This window comes from Podarcis bocagei (assembly GCF_964188305.1).
Source record: "Podarcis bocagei genome assembly, chromosome: 2".
Taxonomy (NCBI): Eukaryota; Metazoa; Chordata; class Lepidosauria; order Squamata; family Lacertidae; genus Podarcis; species Podarcis bocagei.
This window is the reverse complement of record NC_138126.1, coordinates 79,294,525-79,322,368: the sequence shown is the minus strand read 5'-3', so window position 1 is coordinate 79,322,368 and position 27,844 is coordinate 79,294,525. Positions and strand designations below refer to the sequence as shown.

At 40.8% G+C, this 27,844-nt stretch overlaps 2 protein-coding genes across 7 annotated transcripts in view; one reads left to right on the top strand and one right to left on the bottom strand.

Moving 5' to 3' along the window:
- Positions 1-21,577, top strand: part of JAKMIP2 (janus kinase and microtubule interacting protein 2) — a 109,920-nt gene extending 88,343 nt beyond the window's left edge. For 5 of the 6 annotated variants that reach the window (XM_081181017.1, XM_081181019.1, XM_081181020.1 and 2 more), the window contains 13 exons: positions 1,535-1,654; positions 3,581-3,709; positions 3,852-3,935; positions 4,496-4,558; positions 5,410-5,508; positions 6,587-6,685; positions 7,383-7,436; positions 8,053-8,118; positions 9,826-9,894; positions 10,078-10,155; positions 10,807-11,010; positions 11,679-11,744; positions 13,338-21,577. In XM_081181017.1, the coding sequence (XP_081037143.1) occupies positions 1,535-1,654; positions 3,581-3,709; positions 3,852-3,935; positions 4,496-4,558; positions 5,410-5,508; positions 6,587-6,685; positions 7,383-7,436; positions 8,053-8,118; positions 9,826-9,894; positions 10,078-10,155; positions 10,807-11,010; positions 11,679-11,744; positions 13,338-13,388 (1,182 nt within the window). In that variant the 3' untranslated portion in view covers positions 13,389-21,577. The remainder of the gene's footprint in view (positions 1-1,534; positions 1,655-3,580; positions 3,710-3,851; positions 3,936-4,495; positions 4,559-5,409; positions 5,509-6,586; positions 6,686-7,382; positions 7,437-8,052; positions 8,119-9,825; positions 9,895-10,077; positions 10,156-10,806; positions 11,011-11,678; positions 11,745-13,337) is intronic. The other variant, XM_081181018.1, reaches the window with a different exon arrangement.
- Positions 20,737-27,844, bottom strand: part of LOC308581480 (uncharacterized protein) — a gene marked incomplete at its 3' end in the record, with an annotated part of 31,001 nt that continues 23,893 nt past the window's right edge. The window contains exons 7-8 of the mRNA XM_081183890.1: positions 25,762-25,877; positions 20,737-20,960 (exon numbers count right to left, since the gene is read on the bottom strand). Coding sequence (XP_081040016.1) covers positions 20,737-20,960; positions 25,762-25,877 — 340 coding nt within the window. The remainder of the gene's footprint in view (positions 20,961-25,761; positions 25,878-27,844) is intronic.

The following is a 27,844-nucleotide window of genomic DNA, read 5'->3' as shown; positions in this document are numbered from 1 at the left end:
CTAGGCCTCACAGACTTGGTTTTGCCAATAGAGGCAATGAATTTGCACAAATAGCAGCAAATCCAGGATGCGTTTGCCAGGGGTGGAGCATGTGGAGCCAAGAAGAAAAAGAAGTGAAAAAAGCAGAGATTTGTGAACCTGCACGTTGAGCTCAGTACACTCCTGGACCTCATCTCCCTAGAGAGAGAGGAGCTGCAAATCTTCTGCCAGTTGACCATGCATATCCCATATGCTTTCCACCCCGTGATGTCTTATCCTTTATGTGGGAATAGAAACATTACAATACAAGTGTGCCTTAAATTCTCGTTGATCAGTCTGTCTGCAAAACAATTTCACTTCACTTGGCAAGTTTTAAGTGCTGATGCCAGTACTTTGCTATCCAAACCCACAGATTAAGCAGCCCTGTCATCTTACAGCATGACTCATCTTTCCTTTGATGTTTTCTAATTCAATTAGGAAGTCTGAAGGCACTAAGCTGGGGGGGGGGGGACTGGATTTAACATGGCTTACTTCATAAAGTAGCAGTTACTTTAGCATTGTTCATGTGCCTTAGCTCCAACTAAGCCTGTAGCCAAGCATAAGGACATGTAACTGAAGCAACCATATATTGCTTCCCTGTTTCACCCACACCCCTTCCCTTCCTCTTCTGTTTTCCCTGTGTCAGATTTTAGAATGGAGGCTCCTCAGGGCAGGGATCTCAGTTCTTATATCTCTGTAAAGCAGCATGCACAATGATGGAACTATGTAAATACATTGATAACAAATCAATAGTGGGCGCAACAACAGCGTCCTCCTGATCAAGGAAGGCTCTTTGATCCATCTGTGATTCCTGAATTGCATGGGGCTAGGCGAGAAGACTCTTGTGGTCCCTTCCAACACCACAGTTCTGTGATTTTGTTTGAAGAAAAGCTGGAGGCAAGCGATTTTCGCTGATTCCCTCTGTATTCCCCTTTGCCTCCCCAAATCTGTAAAGGAGGTTGGGGGGACTCTCTGGAAATGCGTGGAAGGTGGTGCAACAGGGGGCTGCAAGAGAAAGGGCAGCTGTGTGCGAAAATCACATCTCTCCCGCTTCCATTCATGAAAGCCTGCACTAGATCAAGCAGCCTTCCCTCCGCAGGGCCCATTGCTAGCAACTGGAATCCTGACGCCCCTGTGCACTGATTTCAGTGAGATTTCTCTCACTTGTGCAGCACACCGTGAAGCTGTGTCCGCATCAATGACTGCCACTGCTCTGACATGGGGGGGGGGAGTGAGAGGAGGAATTCTGGTGTGCACTGTACTTCTAAAACAGAAAAGGGCCCACCAGTGACGCCATGTTGTGCAGATCCCAGCGCAGCAATCACATCTGCTTGCTATCTAGATTTTGTGGCTCAGCAGGACATGATGAAATAGTCGGTGCAGAACCAGCCAGGCTGCACCCATGTGCCTGAATCAAGAACGTAATGACTGGACTTGTAAGCATGACTGACTATTGCCTGTGGTGATGGAACAATACTGGCAGTATTTTTTCATGTGAGGTTTTTCCTCCCTTCAGAGGCATATATTAGACACAGTTTATGGGGGTGATGATGACTCCATGGACTCGGAAACCTCATCCATGGCTTCATTCAGGACAGACAGAACACCAGCAACTCCAGATGAAGACCTGGATGAAGTAAGATATTTTGCCTCATACTATACACCCTGAAGGGCTAGCAGTGGGGACTTCTGCAGTGACAACAATTTTTATTTTTAAGTGACTGATCAGAATTTTAAAAACAGGAAGTCTGGGACATGGCACAAATCTGAGCAAAATGTAGTTGTTGGATAAGTATTTGTTGAATAAACTATGTGAAACAGAGGACTCTCTTGTGACCTATTTAAAATATGCATTTTAAATTGAATTGGAAAGGGCCAAAGCTCAGTGGTAGAGCATCTGCTTTGCAGGCGCAAGGTCCCAGATTCAATTCCCAGCATCTCCAAGTTGGGCTGGAATAGACTCCTGTCTGAAATCCAGGAAAGCTCTTGGCTGTTAGTGTCGATAATACTGAACCTGATGAACCAATGGTGTGAATCAGCTTAATGCAGCTTCCTGTGTTCCTAAATGAAAGGTAAACCATGGTATGGTTAGCTTCTTGTCAAAGACTACCATGTTGAGAAAAAATGTTGTAAATTTCAGAGAATTTCTTCACGTTTTAAAATGTTTTTCTTTCTCATTCTTTGCCTTGTGTGTCATTTTGTTTTCAGAAAATAAATTCCCAGCTTTTTGAAAGCATGATAAAATACCTTCTTTCCAGCTGAATAATCCATTCAGCTGAATTGACATGGGCCAAACTACATGTGATGTTTACAACACATTGAATTCCACAATTATACTTCGTTTGTTTGTTTGTTTGTTTGTTTGTTTAATGTGTGGAGGGGATCAGGATCAGGACTGGGGGGCGAGAGACTTACAGTATCTCTTCCCCTGTACCATTTTCCTCCCCTTCTTGCAGCTGCTATTTGCTCCCAAAGCAAGTACAGTGGTACCTCGGGTTACATAGGCTTCAGGTTACATATGCTTCAGGTTACAGACTCCACTAACCCAGAAATAGTGCTTCAGGTTAAGAACTTTGCTTCAGGATGAGAACAGAAATTGTGCAGTGGTGGCGCGGCAGCAGCAGGAGGCCCCATTAGCTAAAGTGGTGCTTCAGGTTAAGAACAGTTTCAGGTTAACAACGGACCTCCGGAACGAATTAAGTACTTAACCTGAGGTACCACTGTAATAGCAAAACCAGCAAAACCTCATAGCAGTTGGAGATGGGACTTTTTCTGCTGGGAAGCGGCATGGGAAAAGGGGTCACATTTCCTGCCCTAAGTTGCAGTCCTGATAGTTTTGCCCCACCTTGGAAATGCTGTGAGTTAAATAGAGAATTCCAGTCAGGGCATTCAGAAATTTGTTTAGCATCATGTGCCATTTGACCAAGTGTTCTAGTATTGCTTAACTCTCAAAATAAGCATGGTGTATAAATTGTGGGGGGAAATTATTTTGAATTATTGTATCTGGTGTGTTATAACCAGTGCTTTTTTTCTTTTAAAAATGTTTAGGGGTACTCTTAATTTTCCTACTCATATTGAAATACTGCCTCTCAATGAGGCCAAACTTAGAGTCACAAAATGTTTAGGGATATGTGTACCCCTGTGTACCTCTAGGGAAAAAGCACTGGTTATAACTACATTTTAAGTATGTTTACATCACATTTTTTGAAAGAGAACTGAGTGTTTGGTTTTTAAAGGAAACCACATATAAGAGAGAAAACAAGCTACAACAATATTCTCTTTAGGTTACATGTAAATTGTATTCCTTTAATTTTTTTATAAAAAAAAATCCAGGAAGCAACAAACAAACCTTTTCCCTTTAAAAATATGTTATTGATGGTTGCCTTTTGATATGGTGACTCTTTTTAAATTTGTGTTCATTAAACTCCTAAACAAAATGCCAAAAAAAATGTGGCTTTCAGCATGGTAAAAACCCTATACAATCCTTCCAAGTTTCTGCAATATACATTCCTACAGTTTATAACCACCTGAGACTTCCTTTATTTATTTATTTCTCTGGCAGAGCTTAGCAGCTGAAGAATCAGAGTTGCGATTTCGACAATTGACAAAGGAGTACCAAGCCCTGCAGAGAGCCTATGCATTACTGCAAGAGCAAACAGGAGGTATCATAGATGCAGAACGAGAAGCCAAGGTTAGCATTTGCCATGGGCGACATTTCTCTAAAACTCAAACATACACCCCAAACTTAAAAACAGAAGAGGAGGAGGAGGAGAGAGATGTTGTAAGAAACTCATAGCTGTGTCACATAATGTTGTGGCTATTCTTTTTAACAGGCACAGGAGCAGCTCCAAGCTGAAGTCCAGAGGTACAGAGCTAAAATAGAGGATCTGGAAAAAACGCTGGCCCAGAGAGGACAGGTATATTCTTTTCAACTGGTGTTTTCCGCAGCTGTTTTCACCCATAGGCAATATTGATTTGCTTTTGCATAAAGAAGTTGTTAGAAGCATGGTTTGTTGTATGGGAAATAAATGCTTTGCATACATGTCTCCACTATGTGAAAGGTGACATGTGAAGACCATAAGAGATACACAGAAAACTGTAGCAACACGCCAAATTGGGTGGTCATACATATCCCACCCATTAAATGTAGCTGCTTTCGATGTCCCACTTCCTACAACACAACTGTGGATTAATTTGGTAGTAAGTGCAATATAAAGCTGAATAAGAGTTGAGTCAGCATGGTGAAAATAACATCCATTATTTTCTTAGTCATGGTGGCTTTAATTACTATCATGACTGTGGTTTCCTATCTCCCGCAAATGTCAGCCCTTTCAGGGCCAATTCACACAATGCAATTTTCTCTGACATGCATTAGTTCCGTTTAACAAAAAACTTGCGTCCATACACATCATAGTGTGTCTACTTCATTACATATCACACTTCTTTTAATGTTAAAATATTTCTTCCCATCAAACAGGACTCCCACTGGGTAGAAGATAAGCAACTTTTTATTAAGAGGAATCAAGAGCTTTTGGATAAGGTATGTTCAAAACCTGAATTTCTAGATTGTACATCAGTGTGTACAATTTGGTGCTGAAAACTATAGCCACTGTACCTTGTTCTGTCCAGGATTCCAAATGCATGATAAGAAGCTTTTCATTTCTCTGCAAATTCTGAAAACAGTAGTCTAGGCAACAGGTAGACAAAAAGCACAGATATCAAAACATTGCTAAAGTTTGCATAGGAAGAAAGTAAAATATTCCTGAATTCCCAAATGCCAGAAATAAAGAACAAATGAAAGATATCAAGATGAAACTTAATTACAAAGAAAGGGCAGTAGTTGTAATCAAAAATAAAACAAGAGACTCTCCAACAACATCAGACAGTAAAAGTAACTTTTAGCAGCAATTTGTTTCATCCTTCTTCAGAATTGGCCTTTCAGAGCAACTAAGAATTCTTCCAATTTTGCTCAAAGGCCAGTCCTTACACAATGCATTTAATAATATAAAACATGAAAACTGAAAAGTCATCCAAGAAAACTGCATGAATCATCAAAAATAATCTTCAAAAGTATCTCTTAGCCACAAGGAGCAATGAATCCCTTAAAAGTCCCAAATCAGCACATGCAGATCTTGTTTTATGTGCCAGGTTGCTTTTGATATATTTCCATTGATTTTTAAAGGCAATTTATGCTTATAGCACATGACCTGTAACCTTTATAGGCTTTGTTATGTTTTCCATTATCAGGCTGACAACAAAGTTTAAACAGTTGGATAACTTTCGTTTTGGGGAGGGAATGGAATATTGCAGGGGAGAGAGTGGCCATAACCAACTTCTAAAGAAACATGGTCCGGAATCTCCACTAAATATATATTTACATTTGCCTTATAGATAGAAAAACTGGAAATCGATAACCATCGATTGCAACAGGAGCTGCAGGATGCCAGAGATCAAAATGAGCTGTTGGAGTTTCGGAATCTGGAGCTTGAAGTAAGACGCCGTGGACCCCTTATTGCAGAGTGATTTTTGATTATAACTTTGTATTTGTGGTTTGCTGTTTGGAAGCTGTTAGCTGCTTTGAATATTTTATACAGAAAAACATAGTGCAGATACACAAAAATATATAAATGATCATTGATGAACCAAGATAACTGAACTGGGAAGAGCAGTGTGGAATAAAAGTTGCCCAGTTCCTTCCTTCCTTCCTTCCCTCTGAACAACAGCTGCTGGGAAGCACAATTGGGGAGAGTGCCGTTATGCTCATATGCTCCTTGCAGGCATCTCATAGGCATCTGGTCAGCCACTGTGAGAACAGAATGCTGAACTAGTATTGACCTGATACAAGCAGAGCTCTTTGTATGTCCTTATGTTAAAGAACAACAGAAATAATTAGATGGGCTCACCACCAAGCATCTCCAGGTACAGACAGTGGACCACATTCAAGCTTGGTGTTGCTATTTCAGGAATTCCCCAGTACAGTGTCCCACTGAGAAATTTACCAGAGCATGCATTTTTAGTGTAGATCAGCTAATCCAGAATAAATAACAGGCTCCAGATCTGTCACATATGAATAGTCTTATTTGATAAATTTTGACAATACCATTAATAGCAGATGGGTTCCCCCTGCTTTGTATAATATTTAGTAAATAATATTTAATGAATTTAAATATTGTAAGAACAGATAAATAAAGTCAGTGTATATTTTTGAGAACATTCTTACTGGCATTTGGTAACCCAAATATTTCATTTCAGATTAACATTCTCATGATTTTTATTTTTTATTTAGTAAATTTAAATACCACTTACTCAAAAAAAACCTGTTGTTTATTATTGAACCTACTGATCGCTTTTCTTACAAAGACTCAAAGCAGCTTACAAACATACATTAAAACAAACAAACGTACAGCATATATCTGACATAAACGCTAAAGCTCAGCTGTATATTTGTCACTTCATTTTAAAGGATGAAGAACAAATTGCTTGAACAAGGTAAAAAAAGCAAAGTTTTCATCTGCTCAATGTACGTAACTCTTCTAATTCTTACATAATTCTTACATTTTACTTGAAGGAAAGAGAAAGAAGGTCTCCACCGTTTAATCTACAAATCCACCCATTCTCCGATGGTGTAAGTGCTCTGCAGATCTACTGCATGAAAGAAGGTGTCAAGGTACGTTAGCATGGATTCACTAAAACAAGGAAAGATCATGTCTTCCTTTTGGAATTAATTTCAGTTGTTAAATTGTTTGTCTAGGTACAAACAAACACATGAAGATACGAACGGAGTTAATATTATGGTGATCCCAATTTACGCGCATTCAAGAGAGCCAGTGTGGTGTAGTGGTTAAGAGCGGTAGTCTCGTAATCTGGGGAACCGGGTTCGCGTCTCCGCTCCTCCGCGTGCAGCTGCTGGGTGACCTTGGGTCAGTCACACTTCTTTGAAGTCTCTCAGCCCCACTCACCTCACAGAGTGTTTGTTGTGGGGGAGGAAGGGAAAGGAGAATGTTAGCCGCTTTGAGACTCCTTAAAGGGAGTGAAAGGCGGGATATCAAATCCAAACTCTTCTTCTTCTTCTTCTTCTTCATTTGCATACAGTGTACATTTAATCCATGACCCTTCATTAGTCCGTGTACATGCAAAGACATGTGACTTTTGAGTTCAAGGAAGTTGGGCACAGGATCAGTGGGCCCAACCCTGATGAGCTCTTCCCAAAGTTCATTGAACACTTGAGTTTCGCTTTTATGAATGAAGTGTGGTAGACTGTAGAGCTGGATATGATTTTAAGCACTCTAGTTTTGTTGATTATACTGACTGTGAAAAGCCTTGATCCTTGTGTTCTTAATAAGTGTTTTGGTTTTTTTTAACAGGATGTTAGCATTCCAGATCTTATAAAACAGTTAGACATCTTGGGTGACAATGGGGTAAGTGATATGCATACCTGACAAGTTCATATTATGTACAGCACCACAAGGGAAACTTGTAAAGCTGCGGAGTAATGTAGCAACCTGTTTTTATCAAAGAGGAAAGCAATAGAACTGTGTTCGTAATCTCTTTTTTTCAAATTAGTTTTTATTAAGGGTTTTTTTTAAAAAAACAAAGAAAATAGATAAACAGGGAAGAAAACTTTGTCTGAGATGTGTGGTTTTCAAGAAAGGTATTGCCCAATTGTGCATTTTGGAGATATTTCTGTCAGTTACAAAGACTGGCCTTTTGTGGATAAGAAAGTTTTTGTCTCTGATACAGAGTTCACTGCGCTCACGGCAGACTGTAATATCCATGTAGGCATGTTTCCCCATTCATTTGAAGAGAGAATGTGATTTTGCACAGTGCATCGCATTGCCTGTACACAAGACTGCTTCCTCCACTTAAGTGAATGGCGAAAGTCCATTGGGGCATGGGAATACTAAGATACTAAGATGTATTGGATTATAGGAGAAACTGAAACTGAATTCTCTCCCTCAAAGAGAAAGAGAGTACCTATTTAGCAAACGACTGCTGCTTTTCTCAGTTTGATCTTTTGCCTTTTGAAATTTACAGAATTTAAGAAATGAAGAGCAAGTGGCCATAATTCAAGCTAGCACCGTGTTGTCCCTGGCAGAAAAGGTACTTTTGGGGCACTTGGTATCTTTAAGTGTACATAAATTTAAGCTATTAATTGGAAAGCGATGTAGCACAGAATGACGGGGGGAGGCTGAAATATTATCTGTCTGTCAAAAAGTATGTTGTCTTCTCATATGAAAGAATGGATAAGAGTAAAATATGATTCAGGTGCATTCTCCACAAAAGGAAACATTAGTTTGTTCCTGCTTGTTTGTTTTTAAAATAATTTCATTCATCAATCCTGTTGTTCAGGTTGGCCTGGTTCTCGGATATAAGACAAATCATTTTATTTTGTGACTGTTTACTACCTTTCAGTTGCCCAAGGCACTGCTTACTTTAACATTCTAGTTCCAGTAAGAGTTCATTACAGTTAAGAGTAAAAACCAGCGTTTCATTGTTCAGATAAATGACAATTTGCTTGGCCTGAAAGCTCCTACTCTGTGAATAACAACAGATTAATGAGCAATGTGCACTTTAACTAGCAGAGTCTGTCCTTGAAATGATGAGCTTGCTACCCAGAATGATGCACACACGAATGATTCACATTAACACAGACTGCCCTTTAAATGGAGAACAGGCCCGCAGTTGGGTACATAGGACATAGCCATATACTGAGACCATTGATCCATCTAGCTCAGTATTGTCTACATTTGACTGGTAGCAGCCCTCCATCATTTTTCAGACATGGTTTTCTCCCAATCCTACCTGGCAGGGATTGAACCTGGGACCACCTGCACACAAAGCAGATGCTCTTCTGCTGTGCCATGGCTTCCTGGCACTGATTCTGCCTGTGCTGTAAATGATAAACTGATGAGCTCTGAGCAGAAGCAGAACCACTCAGCCCTTTGAATGGGAAAAGATGAGCAACATCAAACATGGGGTATCCAGGAAAAAATATCTCAAACATAGAAGACTTAGGTTTGGGAAGATGGAAATATCCACAAGAACAGACTTGGAAGGATTTGCACAAGTGGTTAAGAAATAGAACTTGCCTGGACTTGGCTCTTGGACAGGGTTGGGTAACTTGTAGACTTCTACATATTGCTGGGTTCCATCTCCCTTCAATCTCAGCCATCGTGGCCAATGGTCTGGGCTAATGGGAGGTGTAGTCTAGCAACTTCAGGAGGGCCATAGAGGTTCCCCACTGTTACCCTAGGCCACGTTTTCAGTGCTTGAGATGTGAACAAAATGTCTGTGATTAGGGGTTTCTTTTTTTAAAACCACTGGGCAGCCATAGCCTCCTACCACATTTGGAAGAAAGAGGTATGGATCCGAGTCCAACACTTTATACAAATTAATGGCAAACAACTAAAGTAAGATATTTATTTATCCACGTTATGAAAACTTACATCCTTACGGGTTACAGGTTGAGCCACAACTACAATACAAAACCACATAAACCCAACATTCTAAATGTTCTGTTTCATTCTATTATTTCATTGTGATGGTTTGCTGCTTTGTTGTTTGCTGCCCTGGACTTCTTTGGGAGGAAGGAAATAGGAAAGAAATGTCAAGATTAATAGATAACAAATGCATAGAATTACAGGTCAGTAAAATCAGTGCTGTTATCTGTTAGAATGCCATTAACTGCCTTTACTGCTGCTGAAAGAGAAAGCCCTTCAGAAGGCTCCTATTTCCTTTGTTTCTTGTTTTGACAAGAGTAATGAAAAAAAGATGCAAATAACTTTTTGGCCTTGCTCCTTTTTCTAGTGGATACAGCAGATTGAAGGGGCTGAGGCAGCTCTGCACCAGAAGATGATGGAGCTGGAGAGTGACATGGTAGGTGGGAAAAACATAAACTAGACCTTGTAATTGTTGCAATCTTTGTCCCATACATACACCACACATTTTATTATTTATTTCCTGAATGATTCTGAGCATCAAATGTGTCCTTTGCTACAGCTTTTGAATAATTAACTTGTGGTTTTGTTTGTTTTTTTCCAAAATCATCCTTCATTGTAGGAGCAGTTCTGTAAAATAAAAGGTTATCTAGAGGAAGAACTGGACTACAGGAAACAAGCTCTTGACCAGGCCTATATGGTAAGTTGAAAGCAAGAGCAGGAATGAACTCCAGAACATATATCTCAGAACACTGATTACATGCACCTCAATGTATTTGGGGGTACATTCTCATGTCAGCAGTTGGAATTGTGTCTGTGTTTTTGGGTTTTTAGAAGGTAGAACATTTTCCCTGTTGTGGTGGTGGGAGGGAAAGAAATCAGCCTGAGCTATGGGTATCTTGCATATGCGAAAGCTCCATTGCCTACATGGAGCTTCCGTGGGCATAATAGCAGAAAAGGGTGCATATGGGAAACCCTTTGTGCAGGGTTACATCTGATGTTGAAGTGAATGGGAAAATCTAAATGTGACTGTAAGCATTCACTACAGTACATCTAAGTGGGTAGGCAGGTAGATGATTTTAGACCTTCATGTAGAATTGTTATCATTCACCAAATTCTAGAGGCTAATTAATACACTATATATACACATATGTGTAGATACACACCAAGAAAGAGAGAGAGAGAAAAAACTATCACAAACTTTCCATTTTCATTTTGACTCCTCCAGTCTAGCCACCTTGTTCTTCCACATCATAGTTTTTAAACATATGCATGTTAAGGAAACTCAGGATTATACCTACCCAAGTGGTTTAGTGTGAGGTTATACACCTTTTCCTCTTCCATTGCTTAGAGAATCCAGGAGCTTGAAGCCACTTTGTACAACGCTTTGCAGCAAGAAACAGTGATCAAGTTTGGAGAACTGCTCAGTGAGAAGCAGCAGGAGGAACTTAGGACCGCTGTTGAAAAATTAAGACGACAGATGCTGAGAAAAAGCAGAGAATATGATTGCCAGATCTTGCAGGAGAGAATGGAGTTGCTTCAGCAGGCACATCAGGTGAGATTCAGAAGAAATACTATTAGGTTTTATCTTGCAAAAATTGGCATTGTTATCCACTGTTTCATGGCCAATGCATTTGCCCTGTAAAACACCAGCAACAAATCAGGTAGACCTATGGATTTTGCATTACATAAGGCACCTCCAGACTGGCAGTATTTCACAGGATGGAATCATACCAGGAAATTTGGGTTCACACAATTAAAGAATAAAAGCACTCTGTCACCCTAGTGCAACAGACCTACTTAAAAAAAGAAATGGGTTTTTTGCAGTTAGGAAAGTAATGCATTGAAAAGTGGGAAATGAACCAATGATTTACAAAATAAACATCCCACAAGCAAATTAGGATGAAAGTTCAATAAACAGGTTGTCCAGAGGAACTCCAAGTGGTAAATAAGTAAGTACATGCTTTACTCACTTGCAGAAATTAAGGAAACCCAAACTTATTTGTGACATTTTGAGTCTGTGATTGTATATTCACTTACCTGGATTCAATAGAACTTATTTCTGAGTAGACAGGTATCAGATTGCACTGTAAGTAGAGTGCACATTAACTGCTCACCATCAATACAAGTTCTTAATTTAGAAATCTTAAATGGTATTTTCTCTGTCAAAATTCAGCAAACCTAAAGTTTCTTTCTCTTTTTATGTGTGCATTTTATTTCTAGAGGATCAGAGATTTAGAAGATAAAACTGACATCCAGAAGAGACAGATCAAGGATTTAGAAGAAAAGGTTGGTTATTTACATATTTTAAAATGTGTAGAAGCCTAGATAGTTTAATATTTTATGTGTTCCTTTCAGGTTTATTAAGCATAATTGGTGTTAATTAATTGTTCTGTTGCTTTGCATTTTTTACTCTACAGATTGTACTCCATGAAATTTTGCAGAGGCTTTTCTGTAAACCTCTGCCTTTCTATTGGAAATCAGCTGTTTCTGATAGAGCTGAGCCAAAATACTCTCTCCTTCACTTCAGTGCCCCCATGACTCATTGTGGATATTTGAAATGAACATGTGAACAGGTGTAAAGAATATGCCCCACTACCCAGCAAGAATGGTTCTTGCTCCCCATTGTTACTGGATGCTATTTTGTTTCCTCCCCACCAAGAAGATATCAGAGTAAGGGCTGAAAACTTTCTGTACCTGCCCTTACTTTGATTTGGCTTCAGGCTGACACCATCAGAATGAGGGCAGGAGCAAAAAAAACACTGACTTTGGCATCTTCTAGGTAGGAAAGAACTTTGAAGAATAATTGTGCTTTGTAGCAACACGCACATAATCACTCCAACACTGGAGAAAAGTGATAGAGGACTATGGAAGGAGAAATAAGTTTCAGGATACCATCCAACCCTCCAGGATGAGTGAAAAAAATGTTCTTTAAATAACTTTCAGCTCAGCACTAGTGTCTATTTACTGCTATCCTATTTTAAAATTTACAAAGGGAAAGAAACACTGGCCTGAGATATTAGTTGTGATTCAGACTTGCAGATTTGCCCATATTTGTGTAATGGCTGATCAAGAGCAGTTTTTGTTTTTAAGTCAGTCTACCCTTCATCGGATTTTTTTCTTCCTGTTAATGAATCAGACAGCTGGTAGTGCACTTCACAGCAGCAAATGGATTTTAACTGAAGAAGCCATCCAGCCTTTAATCTCTGTGTGAAAATCAAAGCAAAACATTGGCGCTAATCCACCTATGCCATCATGATGGAAATCGTTTCAGGGAAAAGAATCAACCCAAAAGATTTTCCATCATGGTTAAGCACGAATAGTTGATGTTCATAATACAAAGGCTTTCCCTATTTACTATTTTTGCATGACCAAAATGTATCATTCTATCATTTTGCTAGTACAGATTTATACAGGCTGTCCAGTCTTCCACTCTAACCCTGTGTTGTGATCAAGACATGGGAGCTCCAGTGTACCCAAGGAAATAAAAATTGCACTTCAGCAGCCATTCTTGTGCCCTCAAATTGGGTCCTTTCAGTGACATGAATTTTGATTCCTACATGTGCATCTGAGATCACACTTCTTTATCAGATCATAAATCCCCAACTATTCAAAGTCAACCTAACAGGCTGATTTCCATGGAAATCTGCCAAGCTACTAAGCACGAGGCCTTTAATAATGATTTGTGCCAGTTAAATGTTAACAAAATGGATGCAACCCTATAGTCTAAGTGATGTATCACTTCCAGGAGAAAAGGTTTACTGGAAGTATAATCATTGTAATCACATGTCTAATGGAGTTAGATCCTTATCACATACATCATAGTGAAAATAAATATTATATCCCCGAAAAATAATGTGTTCTTTTCCTCTTCCTCTGCAGTTTCTTTTTCTGTTCTTGTTCTTCTCTCTTGCCTTTATTCTTTGGCCTTGATGTCAAATGTGCCTCTTGAAAGGTAAGACTGCTTTCTTTGTTTTCCCTTAAAATACTAAGCCACACACATACCTCTTTCCAGGTTCTTATCCAAAGCAGCACAGCTGAATATCTAAACCAATGTTAATCCAGAAACAAGATCAATCAAGTGTGTTTCAGACCTTCTACAAAGGGCCATTTCATACATTATGCAGAGGCCAACTTGAGTTTTCTACAGGAAGTTGTAGCCAATCTCAGCTCCCTGAGTGGACCTTTCTGTTGTATGTGTTTGTAAACACATTTATTGCACTCAGACTTTACATTAGATGATTGCTGTAATGTGTGGTGACCCTAAGGAAATGTGGAATGTTGCCTTTGTCCACAATATATTATTGGTTGCTTCTAACTTTTGTCCTCTGTCCAGCAATCCTTCCCTCATTATTTTCCATAGCACCAGCTTTTGGTAATATAGAGTGTGAACCGTAAGTCATCATTTGGAGTGACTAGCTTAAGATGCAGAACAACAACAACAACAACAAAAGATTTCATGGTTTGACTTCTCTTTATGTCTTTAGAGTATAATAAACTAATAGCTACTCACCTAGACTGAACTGTCTTTGAAGACACTATCGAATTAGAAAAAATACCCCCAAATTCTAAATTTAAAGATTGGTGTCTTCTAAATAAATATAAAGGAAGACACATATCTGGTTGCTTTTCAAGTCTCCTTATTAACAATTGACATTTTACTTTGATTTGTATAGGTTGTAGCAAGCTGCCAGCAATCGCCACTATGCCCCACTCTCTCCAGACTGGTGTGGGAGACGAGCCAGGAAGGTCACAAGTGTCATTGCCCACTGTGATGACATCACACGTGGGTGCTGTTTGTTTACCAGCCAGCACCACGATCAGGTGTAGCCATGATTGCTCCCACCTGGGCAAGAGAAGGCCTAGCTGGGCATTACTTTAGAGCCATGTAAATGGTCCAGAGATGCTTAGAAGAGGGAGGAGATGTGAGAGCAGAGAGACTGGAAGCGGGTACTACTCTTTAATTAGAGAGGTCATTTGCATGGTCCCCTTTTACCAGACATGCTTTTCTCTTGCTTTGTAGAGCGATTGACTATACAGAAAAGTCCTCAAAGGGCAGATGCTTCCAAACACACGAAGAAGAGAACACTGTTTACAACCATTGCAAAACAAAGCGACACTCTGTCACTGAGAGACCACACCCACCATGTAGTTTCAAGCCATTACTTCAAGATTTGTTACTTGACAGTTCCCTGTCTAAAGCTACAAGATATGCTGCACTTAATAACATTCTGTAAGGAGGGAGACAAATATGCCATCAGCATATATCACTAGGATTTTTATTTTATTTTTTATGGTGAAGAATCAGCAAGCAAACCACATTCAGTCGATTGAGTAAAGGTATGCCAGGCAAGGAACCAAAGTTACTATGAACAATCTATCCCTGCTGTGCAGGGGGGTTATTTTAAACACGGACACCAACTTCCCATGAAAGTCATCGATAATAAAGGGGACAGAGCAGAAGAAACGTATCCAGGACTCTTAAGGGGACAGTGACAATAAAACAGTGGATGTGGGAAGTCTGGCTTTCTTAATACAGGGACGCTTTTTTTTTCTCTCTCTCTCTCTCTGATTTTAAACTCAGGAACAATGACAGCTGCAATGTGAACAAAAGGGGGGAAACATACTCTGTTTTTGTTTCATAATGGGTTGAAACTGACAATGGGATAGACGTGGTTGGAATGTTAATCTACTGCTGCCTGCAGTATAGCATGGGTGATCCATCTAGTGAGAATGCCTGACAGCGCTCTTGAGGATTCCTAACAATGCTGTAGCCTTATTTGTCACCAGGGTCCTTCTGCAAAGGGAGGATGGCTGTTACATCAAGTGAAGAACTTGACAAGGACGCAACACTCATTTCACTAACCGTTTAATGTATCTTCGGCCACTGGAATGGGGCGGAAAGGTCCTCCGACAAAGAAATAGCTGTGTCAGAGAGGAAGCAAATGCCTGTCAATCAAACCTCAGCTTCCGAAGAGTTTCTGCCTCCACTCACTTGTACAAGTGAAATCCTCCTAAACAATTTGTTTTCCCCTGTCATGTTGTGTTTTCCCAGTTGGCCGCATGAACCAAAACGATGAAACCTAGGATGTACCCTTTATTATCTCACCCATACACGACCAGTACATATCTTGCTGTTGAGGCTAGGCTTGCGTTCATCATCAAGGCCTGCCTTTTAATGCAGCATTTATCTTCCAGGTGACAAATAACTCTCACTTGATTTTGCAAGGTTTCTTGTTGGATGTAGCACCTGCTTGTGGAAATCCCTGCTTAGAACCCTTGGTTTGTGTTTGGAGAGGTTCTGATTACTGGCAACGTGCACTGAGGGCGGATGTCATCCCTGTGCTGAAGGCAGCAGTAGAGCCTGGTTTGTTATATAGCGTGCGGAGAACCTCAGCTCTGTTCCCAGAAGCCTGCACTGACCTTCTCTTCCATTTTACCACCTTATGCCTCTTCTCCCTTACAGAGATGGGAGAAAAAGCAAGGACTTATCTTCCACCTGTGCACCTGCAGAATTTAAATACATTTAGAAATATGAATACGGCAAGCATAGAATTTGCTTGTGGTTGTTTGCTCCCAATAACAGTGGCCAACGTAAGATTATGCTATGCATTGCTTAGCATTCAAAACAGGGGCTTCATACAGACATAAAGCAAAGTCTCTGATTTTTTAAATGCTGGAATGCTGCAAGAGCACCCATTGGTTCATTGCCATGCCATCATGTCTAACATTCATGCACATTTAGCACCCCTACCTGCTCAGAACTGTCCTCCTGTTAGTGCCTTGTAAAGGCACAGTACCAAACATTCATACAATCAAGAAAATCAGTAATGAAGGGGTGAACAACATTCTTACCTACAGTAGATCCACACCGCAATGTTAGTCTTCTATCAATTGAGTTTGCCGCAGCAACACCTTGAAAGCATGAAGCTATGTGGCTAGGGTTACCCATGCAACTGCCCCTGGTGCCCATGAAGGTTTTAAGATCCTCCTTATGAGGTGGTGACCTCCCACCTACCTGGAAAAGCACATAGAGATGAAAGAGGAAGTATTAAGAACCACAGATTACTGTGGTTACTGCCATGGTGCAAAGCATGGATGTGAGGCATGGATCCCATCCAAACCACCAGTCATGTCATAGGTCACCTCTGTGACCTTAGGTGTGTTTTGTGACTTCTTGGTGGTTTTGTTATTATTACAAATAATGAGGATTCATGCTTTGGATCCATGTTTTTTATCATATTGGCAAGCCCTGGATCTGTCTTCTTTATTGTGCAGTCTACCAAGGTTGACTTTAACTTGATGATGGTTTAGGGGACTGGAGGGTATAAAAACATGCAAATTCAACAGGATCCATTTTAATTCCACTGGATTCGACTTTTATTCAGACCCCATGGCAAAGCAAAGTTTATGTGTGCGTTTTCTCCCAGCCAAAGGCTCACAAGCTCTGTTTCTCAGATGTGTCCATGATCCCTTGTAACAGCTTGTCAGAAAACAGATGCATTGAAGGTTACATTCTAACATGCTTTATTGCTAAAGTAAAACTTACATAAGAGATTCTGTACAGTTCTGATTACAACCTAGGTTCAGAGTCACTCCTCCTCTAGCTCTGTCCCTTGTCCTCTCACACTACATCTTCCAGCATTCAATGCTCCAAGCCCATGGCTGATTACTAGCAATACTTTCATACCCTCCAATATTCCTCAGAAAATAGGGATGTTCTATCCTACATCAGTAGAATTAATCTTAGATCACCACAGAGCATAAAATGAGACAAAGGTTCCATAGGTGTCACTTTCCTCCACCACAAAGGAATAGCACTCAGCACAATCAGTAGCGGTAAGAAATTGATCCTTCAGAGAAGCTTGCCTACCATAATTGATCCTGTCAGTAAGGAACAGCTTGCTGTGTTCCGTCACTTAAAGTGATAGAAGCTCTATCCATTTTCTGCGTCTTGTCCATTATATTATGTCCCTTTTACAATATGATGAGTGCAGATCGGTACTGAATGGTTAAGGTACTTTGCTGAGCAAAGTTTGTAACATCTCAGTTTGGAAGCAAAACACTGTGGTTTTCTATCTGCTTGCTATCATTACTTTTCTATGCGTCACACTCATTTGTCTCTTAGCATCTTGTGAGAAGCCAGGATAGAGTTTACTTCCCAACGTTAAACCTGAATTTGGTCCCAAAATTCTTGTGCAGAGGTTTGCTGCACCACAAAGAGTTGTATCTCCCATACAAGATGCTGATTAGCCAGCATTGTCTTCTGCACCTGACCTAAATACTGAAAAAGAGCTTGCTTTGTCTTACCACAGTGTGGATTGATTCTGTCAAGTCAGGTTAAGGCTATGAAAAGGCACCTACAGTAAAGCTTCCCTGCAGAACAGGGCTGTGGTTTTCTTTCAAGCCATTTCCTTTGCTCTTTGGAATACCAGAAGGCTAAATCAGCTTATTTGTGCTGCAATTTACATGAAACCTTACAAGATGCAGTATGTGTTGCAGGGCATGTCCACACTGTGTGTTTGCAGCTTTTGCCATGCCTGTTTAAATTACGTAGTCCACGTGACGAATCTCAACACTAATCTCAACGCTTTCCCCCAGAAAATTCCCAGTTTACCCAAAATGGGGATAATCCAATAAATTATAGGAAATCAGGCTCCAAAGCACTCCACTCAGGGTGCTGACTTATTTTGTTCCAGTGTCTTTGAGTGGATCATTCATCACTATCTACTACTCTCATTTCCATGCTTCTTCAAAACATTCATTTCCTTTTCTGCTGTGCTCCACTATTTCTGGCATGCCCCTGAATGGAAGAGGAAGCCATAGCAATCAATCTATCATCTATCTATTATCTATCTATCGTTTGATCCTTCACATTTGCATAAAACTGCACAAGCAAAAAACATAAAAAATATCTACAAGAGATACTGCACAGCAATCTGAAAATTGTGCTCAGAAATTACGGTTGCTTTCATTTATTCCCCAGGCAAAACCCTCAATGGAGAAGCATAGCCTCAAAAACAGCTCAACAACTTTGCCCCTCCCCCAATAAAGCTCCACAGCTTTTAAAGTTAGGACTTGCTGAAAGGTGCTTGTGCTAACCTGTTGAGTGAATACAGTTCTCAGGTGCCACTTGCATTCTCCCAGCAAAACGAAAACCAACCTCCAATTTATGTTTCGTGTGCTCTTATTATTTATCGTCTCCATTTTTGTGTACATTTCATTTGACATCTCAGAATTCTAGGCATTGCAGGTTTACTACCATATCCCTGGTGAGTGGATAAATATTTACCTGAGAAATATATCCCTTTATCAGCACTCTTTAAATTAACAATAACACTGCCCAGAATGGGATCTACAATTTTCAATTTTCTGCAACTTTCAATTTTCTGGAATCGAGCAAAAAGTATGCATATCACTGATGGTAAGAGAACATGGCTGGTTGATGGAATTTTTGTTTTCATGAATTGGGCCAGGAGTGAAAAAGAGCCATGCAGGCAAATGGAATACCCACACAATTATCTTTATTCCCCCAGTGGAAATAACTGCTGTCAGATGAAATACAGTTTATGAGATGCCATTTTATGGTAATTCTTACCTTATCTTCAAATTGTCTGAGGCCCTGTAATTACTGTGGAATCCACCTTCAGTATACAAAATATTTCCCATTCTTTCAGGGAGAGAGTGTTGTTCATCCCATCAAGCCAGATTTCCATTGCTAAAAATACAGGCATACACACACACACACACACACACACACACACACACAGGTCCTGTGACCGTCTTATATTTTCTCTTGTTAGCACTGATGCAATATTTGCAATGTAAAACATGCATTGCCCTTTAACACTACATCCCCAAATTCTAAAATATGCAAATAACTATGGCAGTCATATGTAGGGTCAAATAACATTGGTACTATGCCACTCAACTTAATAGCATTTCCCAAACATGTGGCTTGGAATTGAGACCCTTTAGAATCCTGCAATAGCAGCCCAGAATGCTGCAATATGATTTTTATTGTACCACGGGGTCTTTGGGCCAGTGCTGCCATTTTTGCTATATCCATTTTTGTTTTGTTTGAAATGTACATCATTATAGAACTGCTTCCTGAATACCCAGTTTCACACTTTAGAGTGCTTTTAACAAGTGGAAATTTGCCTTGCGTGCCCACATGCCAGTTACCACAGATGGTGCCAATTATTCCTCTGAATACATCAATAAAAAACCAGTCCAAATATGAACAACTTGTACCATGATAACTTCTCTGTTCTGATCTACTGCAAATATCATTCATATAATGTGTAATTTACATGCCTATGTCATTCAGTTTTATGCATTTTTACCATTTGGGATCTCCAGTAACTCAGATTTGGTTCCTGTAAAGACCCATGGGTCTTCAGCTATAGACAAGAAGGTTGCTTTGTCAGTGTATGGCATTTTGTCTTCTGTCACACTGTTCTTGTTACGAGACATAGTTCGATTTCCACTTAAATGAATGGCTAAATTTTCATGGTTTTTCCAGCCCTTCCATGGGAAGATGGAACTGCTTAAGGTGATGTTCCACAGCATTCTTAGCATGCTGAAGAAATTTACATGTTTTCAGTTCTGTCTTTGGTACTGCAATATGTTCCTTGTGTATGCATGTTCATCTCACTTTCTCTAATACATACAGCCAATCCTTTCATTAAGGCTCTGAAGGAGGGTGGACAACCACCAGCCCCTTGGTGACAATTCTGTGACTCATATAGTACAGAGTGGTCAGTCAGATTTGCTCTGTAGACTTTGAAGGCGCTTTTCTCTCTCTTCAGTGCAACACAATCTGTGCCTAATATTCTTGACACTGACTTTGCAAACCCTCTGCTGATCAAAATGAGTTCACCTTTTGAAATATGTACGTAGAAGCAAATACATGCATATGTTACTGTACATATATCTATCTCCAGTGTATATAGTAGGATGCTCTTAGATCTTATAAAAAAAGTGTACTTCCGATTCTAAGAATGAGGATGTGGGGCCAAGGGTGGTTCAAAGGTGATGTGACTAGTGTGAATGAATGGCATGACTTTCAGCTCCTGGGGAATTTGGTGGCAAATCTGCAGTTCCACCCTGCAGTGAAACTGCAGCCGTTGCACCATTCCCAGCTAAGCAGGCCTCTCTGTGCATGTACAGATAGACCTAGTGCATCATCAAAGCCAGAGGTGGCCTGGACTCACCAGAATCTGGTACTTCAGAAAAGTGGAATCAGGACTTCCAAATTCCAAAAGAAGTTATGGAGCATTCAAAGTGGGTGGGGCAAATCAGTGTCCACTGAGCCTTTTCCTGAAATGGAGTCCACGGCACCGCCCAGTTGGAGCAGTTCCTCTTGTTTCAGTTTGGCATCTCCTTGACAATTCAAGTGTTTTCTTTTTAACGTCAGCTTGTGACTCTTTTCGGGCTCTTTTTTGCCATGTGGCCCCTCAATTTCATTGACAAGGAGCATGGAGAAAGACCCCTCAAACTGACCTTGGAAGTGCACGTAAGGGGAAAAGGCTTTGAATGGCAAACTCTGGGCAAACGATAGTCCCACATCACGCAGTTCAGCAGTATTACTACTCACATGGATCACAGTGGCAAGCCTTCTCTTTTGACATATCAAAAGGGCACATTATATAGTTTACTTGTAACTACAGCAAACTTCCCAGTTTCTCGATTTGAGGGCAGTATGAAGACACTGTGAATCTCCAAAGTGTTTCTCTCTGCTCTACCCCGTTTGGACTAAGCTAGCCAACCAACCCCTTTTTAATCCCACTGCATTTAGATTCAGCAAATTGCTCCTGCGTTGGACAAAAGTTCCACTTTCTCTCCACTGCATCTCCCTGTATATAAATTGATCCCATTTTTGTGTCTATAATTCCAGAAGAGAATTGTAAATTATTTGGCAGAATGACCCTTTGATAAACACTGCGGCCATGTATATGTACTGTACGTATTAACGTGTAGATGAGAATCCTTATTGTATGTAAAGTTTTATGAATGGTTATTTTTTAATTTATGTATTTAATATAGGATTCAATGACCTCTGGTGTTTTAGTTTGTATAAAAAAAATAAAAATAAAACAGCAGCATTTTTTAAAACTTCACTTTACATTAATGGATGTGTTATCCACAGCCTGTTTGAAATGTATTTTGAAACAATACAGAGACAGCAATAAAGCAGCACACCTGCTTCCTGCCATGTGCTATATTTTCACAGGAAAGTGAGCAGAGTGTGAGAAAAGAACAAGTTTCAGGAGTTGTGCCAGGGATCATACGGGATCAGCCTCAGGACTTTTCAACATATGCAGTGATAATAAAGTTGGTCTTGCAACATATAAAGAACATATAAAGATGTGCATTTGAACATGGGCAGAGCGAATCTTCTCCACCATTAAGATTTAGGTAATAAGTCTCCCATGCAGTCCTGAGCCCCATTCAGCTTCATTTTCAGGAATTTAGCAGCTGAGTCAACAGCCAGACGTTCTAGTGGCGGAATGATGGGAAACCTCCTAAGCCGCAAACAGAAGCTAAACGGTTTCAAAAAAAAGTGGGATGTTTTAATTAATGGTAAAACAGATCTATGATTTAGTTCACAGCATATAGCAGAGATCCCCAAACTTATTTAGCCTACCTCCCCCTTTTCAGAAAACAACAACTTCTCAGCGCCCCCCCCCCTGGAAATCTACCTACTTTAAGCAAAGGGGCAGGGCCAGGGCTGCAGTTTGCCTGCCATTGACCAAATAGACTGGCAAGCTGTGATCCACTTCCCAGGCCTGGGAAAACCCCTTGCTTCCAGCATGACCGCCAGATCCAGGAGAAGCATTGTCGCCATCTCACAACGGGAGGTCACCCCAGTTGCGGGGATTTGAACCGCCAACCTTCTGATTGGCAAGCCCAAGAGGCTCAGTGGCTTAGACCACAGCGCCACCCGCTCTCGAACCCTTTTTTTTTTTAATGGGATCCTCAAATGCATGTTTGGGTTAAAAGTGGGTCCAAGGTCTTAAAACACTGAAGACTACTGGTGTTACATGAGATTTCACAGTACAGTGGTACCTCGGGTTACATACGCTTCAGGTTACAGACTCCGCTAACCCAGAAATATTACCTCGGGTTAAGAACTTTGCTTCAGGATGAGAACAGAAATCGTGCTACGGCGGCAGCGGGAGGTCCCACCCCATTAGCTAAAGTGGTACCTCAGGTTAAGAACAGTTTCAGGTTAAGAACAGACCTCCAAAACAAATTAAGTTCTTAACCCAAAGTACCACTGTACAGTGGTAAAGCACACACTTAGCGTGTATGAAATCTATGGCATGCGTAGTTAAAAGGGACTCAGATACAGTATCAGAATTCTAGAAAGAGATTCTGATTCTTTCCACAAGATGGCAGCAGTTTACTGTCATCAACACTAAATAGGACTGGGTGGGGTAACTGGGGATAGTTTCTTGAGTGTTCAGTATTGCTCTTTCATATTTCTTTCTCTCTGTCTAAAGCGTATGTCTTTTTCTTCTACACACAGATGAGTCACAAATCCAAAATTATTTGACATTAGATACAGTGCCAGACTATGCTTCATTACAAATGAAGGAGGAGTCAAAAATATTATTCCAGAATCTGTCTTTGTGAGAATTCTCCACATTTCTGCCTAAAGACTGAGGCTGGCTGTTACTAACAGATGCAGTAAATTAACTTACAAATCCAAGAGACTCAGCAGTCACAAAGAGCCCTGCAACTAATTAATTGCACACAGAACAACTCATCCTTGCTCTTCTGCCAGACAAGAAAAGGCTAAAGGTCTGTGTGAGTCACCCTCTTAATTTTCAGCTTTCAGAGGCACAAGTCATTTGCTTCTGTTTTGAGATGAGAAAGCATTCACACACCCCAGTTTACATATCTTCTGCCTCTAGTACTCCTTTTTATTGTTGCTGTTCCAAGTATAGCCATAATTTCTAATTTCTAATTGTTGTTCCAGCACTCTGATTTACCAGGAGACCAGAAAAACAAGGCCTGTTCCAAGTAAATAAGGCACAGGCCCCCCAAGTGCCCCTATCTTCCAGGGGAAAGCCCCAGATTTACAGAAACTGTCCTGGTTTCTGATTTCATCCCAGAAGGTCCCGCTTCTCTTTAGGATGTCCCTGTTTTCATATTTTCAAATGTTGGAGGGTATGATCTGTAATCCTACACACACTTTCCTGGCACATCTCTTTCTGGTAGGTGTGCATACCTAGAGTAATACAGAAGTGTTTCACATTCACAAAGAGATTAAGGCACACTTGAATTTCTAGCCACTTTTGATTATGCTTTCCTTTTGCAAGTGAAATAATCTGTTTCTCTAATGTCCCATTTAGCACTCCTTGCAATTCGGGATTAAATAAATAGGCCCAGCAGCCTGTGCATATATTTTAGCCAAGACAGTTTTAGCCCCTCAGCTGTTATTGACCTTCGCACACACACACCCCCAACCAGGGGTAGCCCTCACACACTGCTGTAATCCAACCCCCAGCATGCTCCATTCCTCTGGAATGCAGTGACCTGGCTACCCCTGCTCTAAATCAGCCTTTCCCAACCTGGGGTTGTCCAGATGTTTTGGACTACAACTCCCATCACCCCAGCCAGGCTAGCAAAGGTGGGCCTAAACTCCCGAGCAATCGAGAGATCAGAAAGCTCAGCTCCATCTGGGTTATTCCAGCTCAGCTTTGCCAATAGCTGCTTCCCTCCTAATTCAAGCCACAGCTTTGGGAAGTCAATTCTTGACAGGATTGGGCAGGGTGGGGGGTAGAGGTGAGAAAGAGAGAGAAGATTCCTCCTGCGCTATGAAACAGCAACACAGACACTTAAAATGTGATGGCGCTTTTAACACAGTATGTTTGTAGTTCGGAGCTCAGCTTCTGCTGCTGGTACAATGGTACCTTGGGTTAAGAACTTAATTCGTTCTGCAGGTCCGTTCTTAACCTGAAACTGTTCTTAACCTGAGGTACCACTTTAGCTAATGGGGCCTCCCACTGCCACCGCTGCGCAATTTCTGTTCTCATCCTGAAGCAAAGTTCTTAACCCAAGGTACTATTTCTGGGTTAGCAGAATCTGTAACCTGAAGCGTCTGTAACCTGAGGTACCATTGTATCTTGGATCCCACTCCCTTTCTCCCCCCCCCTTCAGTACAACCGCTGCCGTTGACCAAAGGAAGATATTTTAGAAGCCTGTTGATGTTAATCTCAACTCACAAACTTTGGCTGCATTCTTCCTGAGGAGATTTAACTAGCTACTGCAAACTTTGTTTTCTGAGTGAGATCACTGCAGGGCAGATACTTTGCTTTCTTTCCTTTTTTAAAAAAATACTTATTTAAAACTTTATTTAGCACAGCAATCAATTTTAGTCCTTTTGACCCCAGGAGCTGTTTGTGTTTTAAAAGGGTGGCTTTATAAAAGAGCCAGGATCAGCTCCTTAGCATATGACAACACAACAAAGTTCAGTGAAATCCAACTCCTTCCATGTTCTCCATGAACAGCTTCCATTGTGCTAGTTTTGCACAGTCCAGAAAAGGAGGACAAGGGAGGGGGACAGAAGGACGGGCTCGCTTTTGTCTGAAACAGCGAGACATGGTGCAAAGACAAAGAGACCCCTTGGAATGGGGTCAGTGTGATAATTTAAGCAAAAGAAGAGCTCTTATTTTTAACCACTACAATACTGGATGCTAGTTAAATATTTGGTACACATTGAACGGTTGCCCAATCTGCATCCAGTTTAAAGAAAGAACCATAATTACAGAAAGCTGTGAAACTGCCCATCTGAAGTTAGCACCCAGACAGAGTACCCCTAAACATTTTTTTAAGAAAAAAAGTACTGTGTGTGTGTGTGTGTGTGTGTGTTTATATACAGTGGTACCTCAGGTTAAGTACTTAATTCGTTCCAGAGGTCCATACTTAGCCTGAAACTGTTCTTAACCTGAAGTACCACTTTAGCTAATGGGGCCTCCCACTGCTGCCACGCCGCCAGAACACGATTTCTGTTCTCATCCTGAAGAAAAGTTCTTAACCTGAAGCACTATTTCTGGGTTAGTGGAGTCTATAACCTGAAGCGTATGTAACCTGAGGTACCACTGTATGTGTGTGTGTGTACACACACACACACACACACACGCACATGTACATATAAATTAGCATATGGGAAGTATCATCTTTTTTGTAATGCGTATGTAGCCACAACCCTACCAGATAAACAAGGCCATGTTGCATGTTATAGGCCCAGCCATCAAGCAAAAGCTCCTTCAAAATACTCAGGAGAGAAACTGACATTTTTCTGATAACATATGGAATGGATGGCTGGGGTGGTGTTCTCCATGCCAACTCAGTGCCTGGCTTGAACCTCTGGAAGGGAACAGGACTGACAACCAAGTAAGGAGCTCTCCTCTGGCAAAAGATAAAATCAGAAATAAAATGATTCAGTGACATTACACTTGTTCAAACAGCAACGATGTGAGATTAGATTGTGGGCCTTAGCTGGAAAGCAAAGAGCTTGGTTTGCATGAAGCATGCCAGCAAGTAACCCTCCAGGGATGCAGGTGGTGCTGTGGTCTAAACCACTGAGCCTCTTGGGCTTGCCAATCAGAAGCTCAGCAGTTCGAATCCCCGCAACAGGGTGATTCTTGCCAACCTAACAGTTCGAAAGCACACCAGTGCAAGTAGATAAATAGGTACCACTGTGGCAGGAAGGTAAACGGCGTTTCCATATGCTCTGGTTTCTGTCACGGTGTTCCGTTGTGCCAGAAGTCGCTTAGTCATGCTGGCCACATGACCCGGAAAGCTGTCTCCCATGGCCTGAAAGTGGGATGAGCGCTGCAACCCCATAGTTGCCTTTGACTGGACTTAACCACCCAGGGGTCCTTTACCTTTACCTTACCAGGTAAGGAGCAGCTACACATTTATTCCGCATATTGCAGTTCTTAAAAACAAGGCAACAGAAAAGGGAGAGAGCAATGATGACCTGGAAATACACAAATCCCGTTTAAGGCTGAATTCTAGAAGTTACCAAAGAACAGAACCTTCGCCCCACTCATTGCTAGCCTCCATCTTCTGGAGACTATCTTTGCTCTGATAACTAAACTCGATGCGTTGTTGAAATTTTAGGAACATGGGAAGGTGATTCATACTGAATTGGACCATTGGTCCACCTTGCCTAGTTTTGCACAGTAACTGACAGTGGCTTGCTGGGTTTTCAGGATCTCTCCCAGCGCCATCCAGAGATGCCAAGGAGTGGACCTTCTGCATAGAAAACAGATACTGTACTCTGCTGCTGAACTATAGCCTTTCCCCTTGTTCACTCTAGCTGAGAAAAACTGGTTCCTTTCTCACTTCTTGAGGCGGCAGCAGAGCTTTGCTTTCATTGCATTTGTTGTCAAGAGAGACAAAATATTATTCTGCCTTTCTGGCAAAGTGTGCAGGCCCATGGACGGAAGGGCAGCAGCTCACAAAAGGGAAGGCAGGCTGCACCGCAATGGAGGCCTTGTGGTGGGGAGTTGCCAAGAAAAGCCTCAGAGGAGAAACAGAAAGTATATTTTTATAACTACAAAGATTTAGTTAATTGCTTTAATTTACAGTCTTCACCCCGCCAAAGTCAGTTCAAATCCACAGCATCCTTGGAAAAGTGTGTTTTATTGCTACGGACTTGGTAAATAAAAAAAAAGAAAGAAAATGCCATTTTGAAATGGAAAAAAGCTGTGTGTGACTTTATGCCTTTTGCATGCGTGTGTAATGTTCCACCCCATGACTCACAGAAAGATGGGAAGCCATGTTCCAACCATTTGTTTTTGCATAAATCAGAAGACAAAGTGAAAAAGAATTATATAAATGGAAACGAATTATTCTGGCACTATAGTTTTAGATTTATTTATTTTTTAAAAAAAGGATAATTTATAACAGTGAATGTTGCTAAGGGAATAAACACATAACATGGGATCTGGAATGTATCTCAATGTCACTGAAGTTTTGTAGTGTCTGGACCATCTCTATAAATTAAAGCATTCTGAATCTAGTGTGTAAGACTCAGTAAGACATCCTTAAAGTTTATGTTTGCTAAGGGAAATAAAGCAAATAGATCAGATTTGAAGCTTTTGAAGCACAGTCCAAACACATTTCCAAGGATATCTCAGCAGAATCATTTGTAACATTCTTAGCCAACCAAAACTGGCTCCAGAAGAAAATAAGAAATGATACTTATGCATATGGAGAACCTGTATTTTCACAGGACAGACTAATTCTGATAACAAAATTAACTCATTTTTTAAAGGATTGCATGCCTAGCAAATGTTATCAAGTTGGGTGGTCGCCTTAGTCCCGGGGTCCCAAATGTGGTGCCCATGGGTGCTACAGTGACCTCA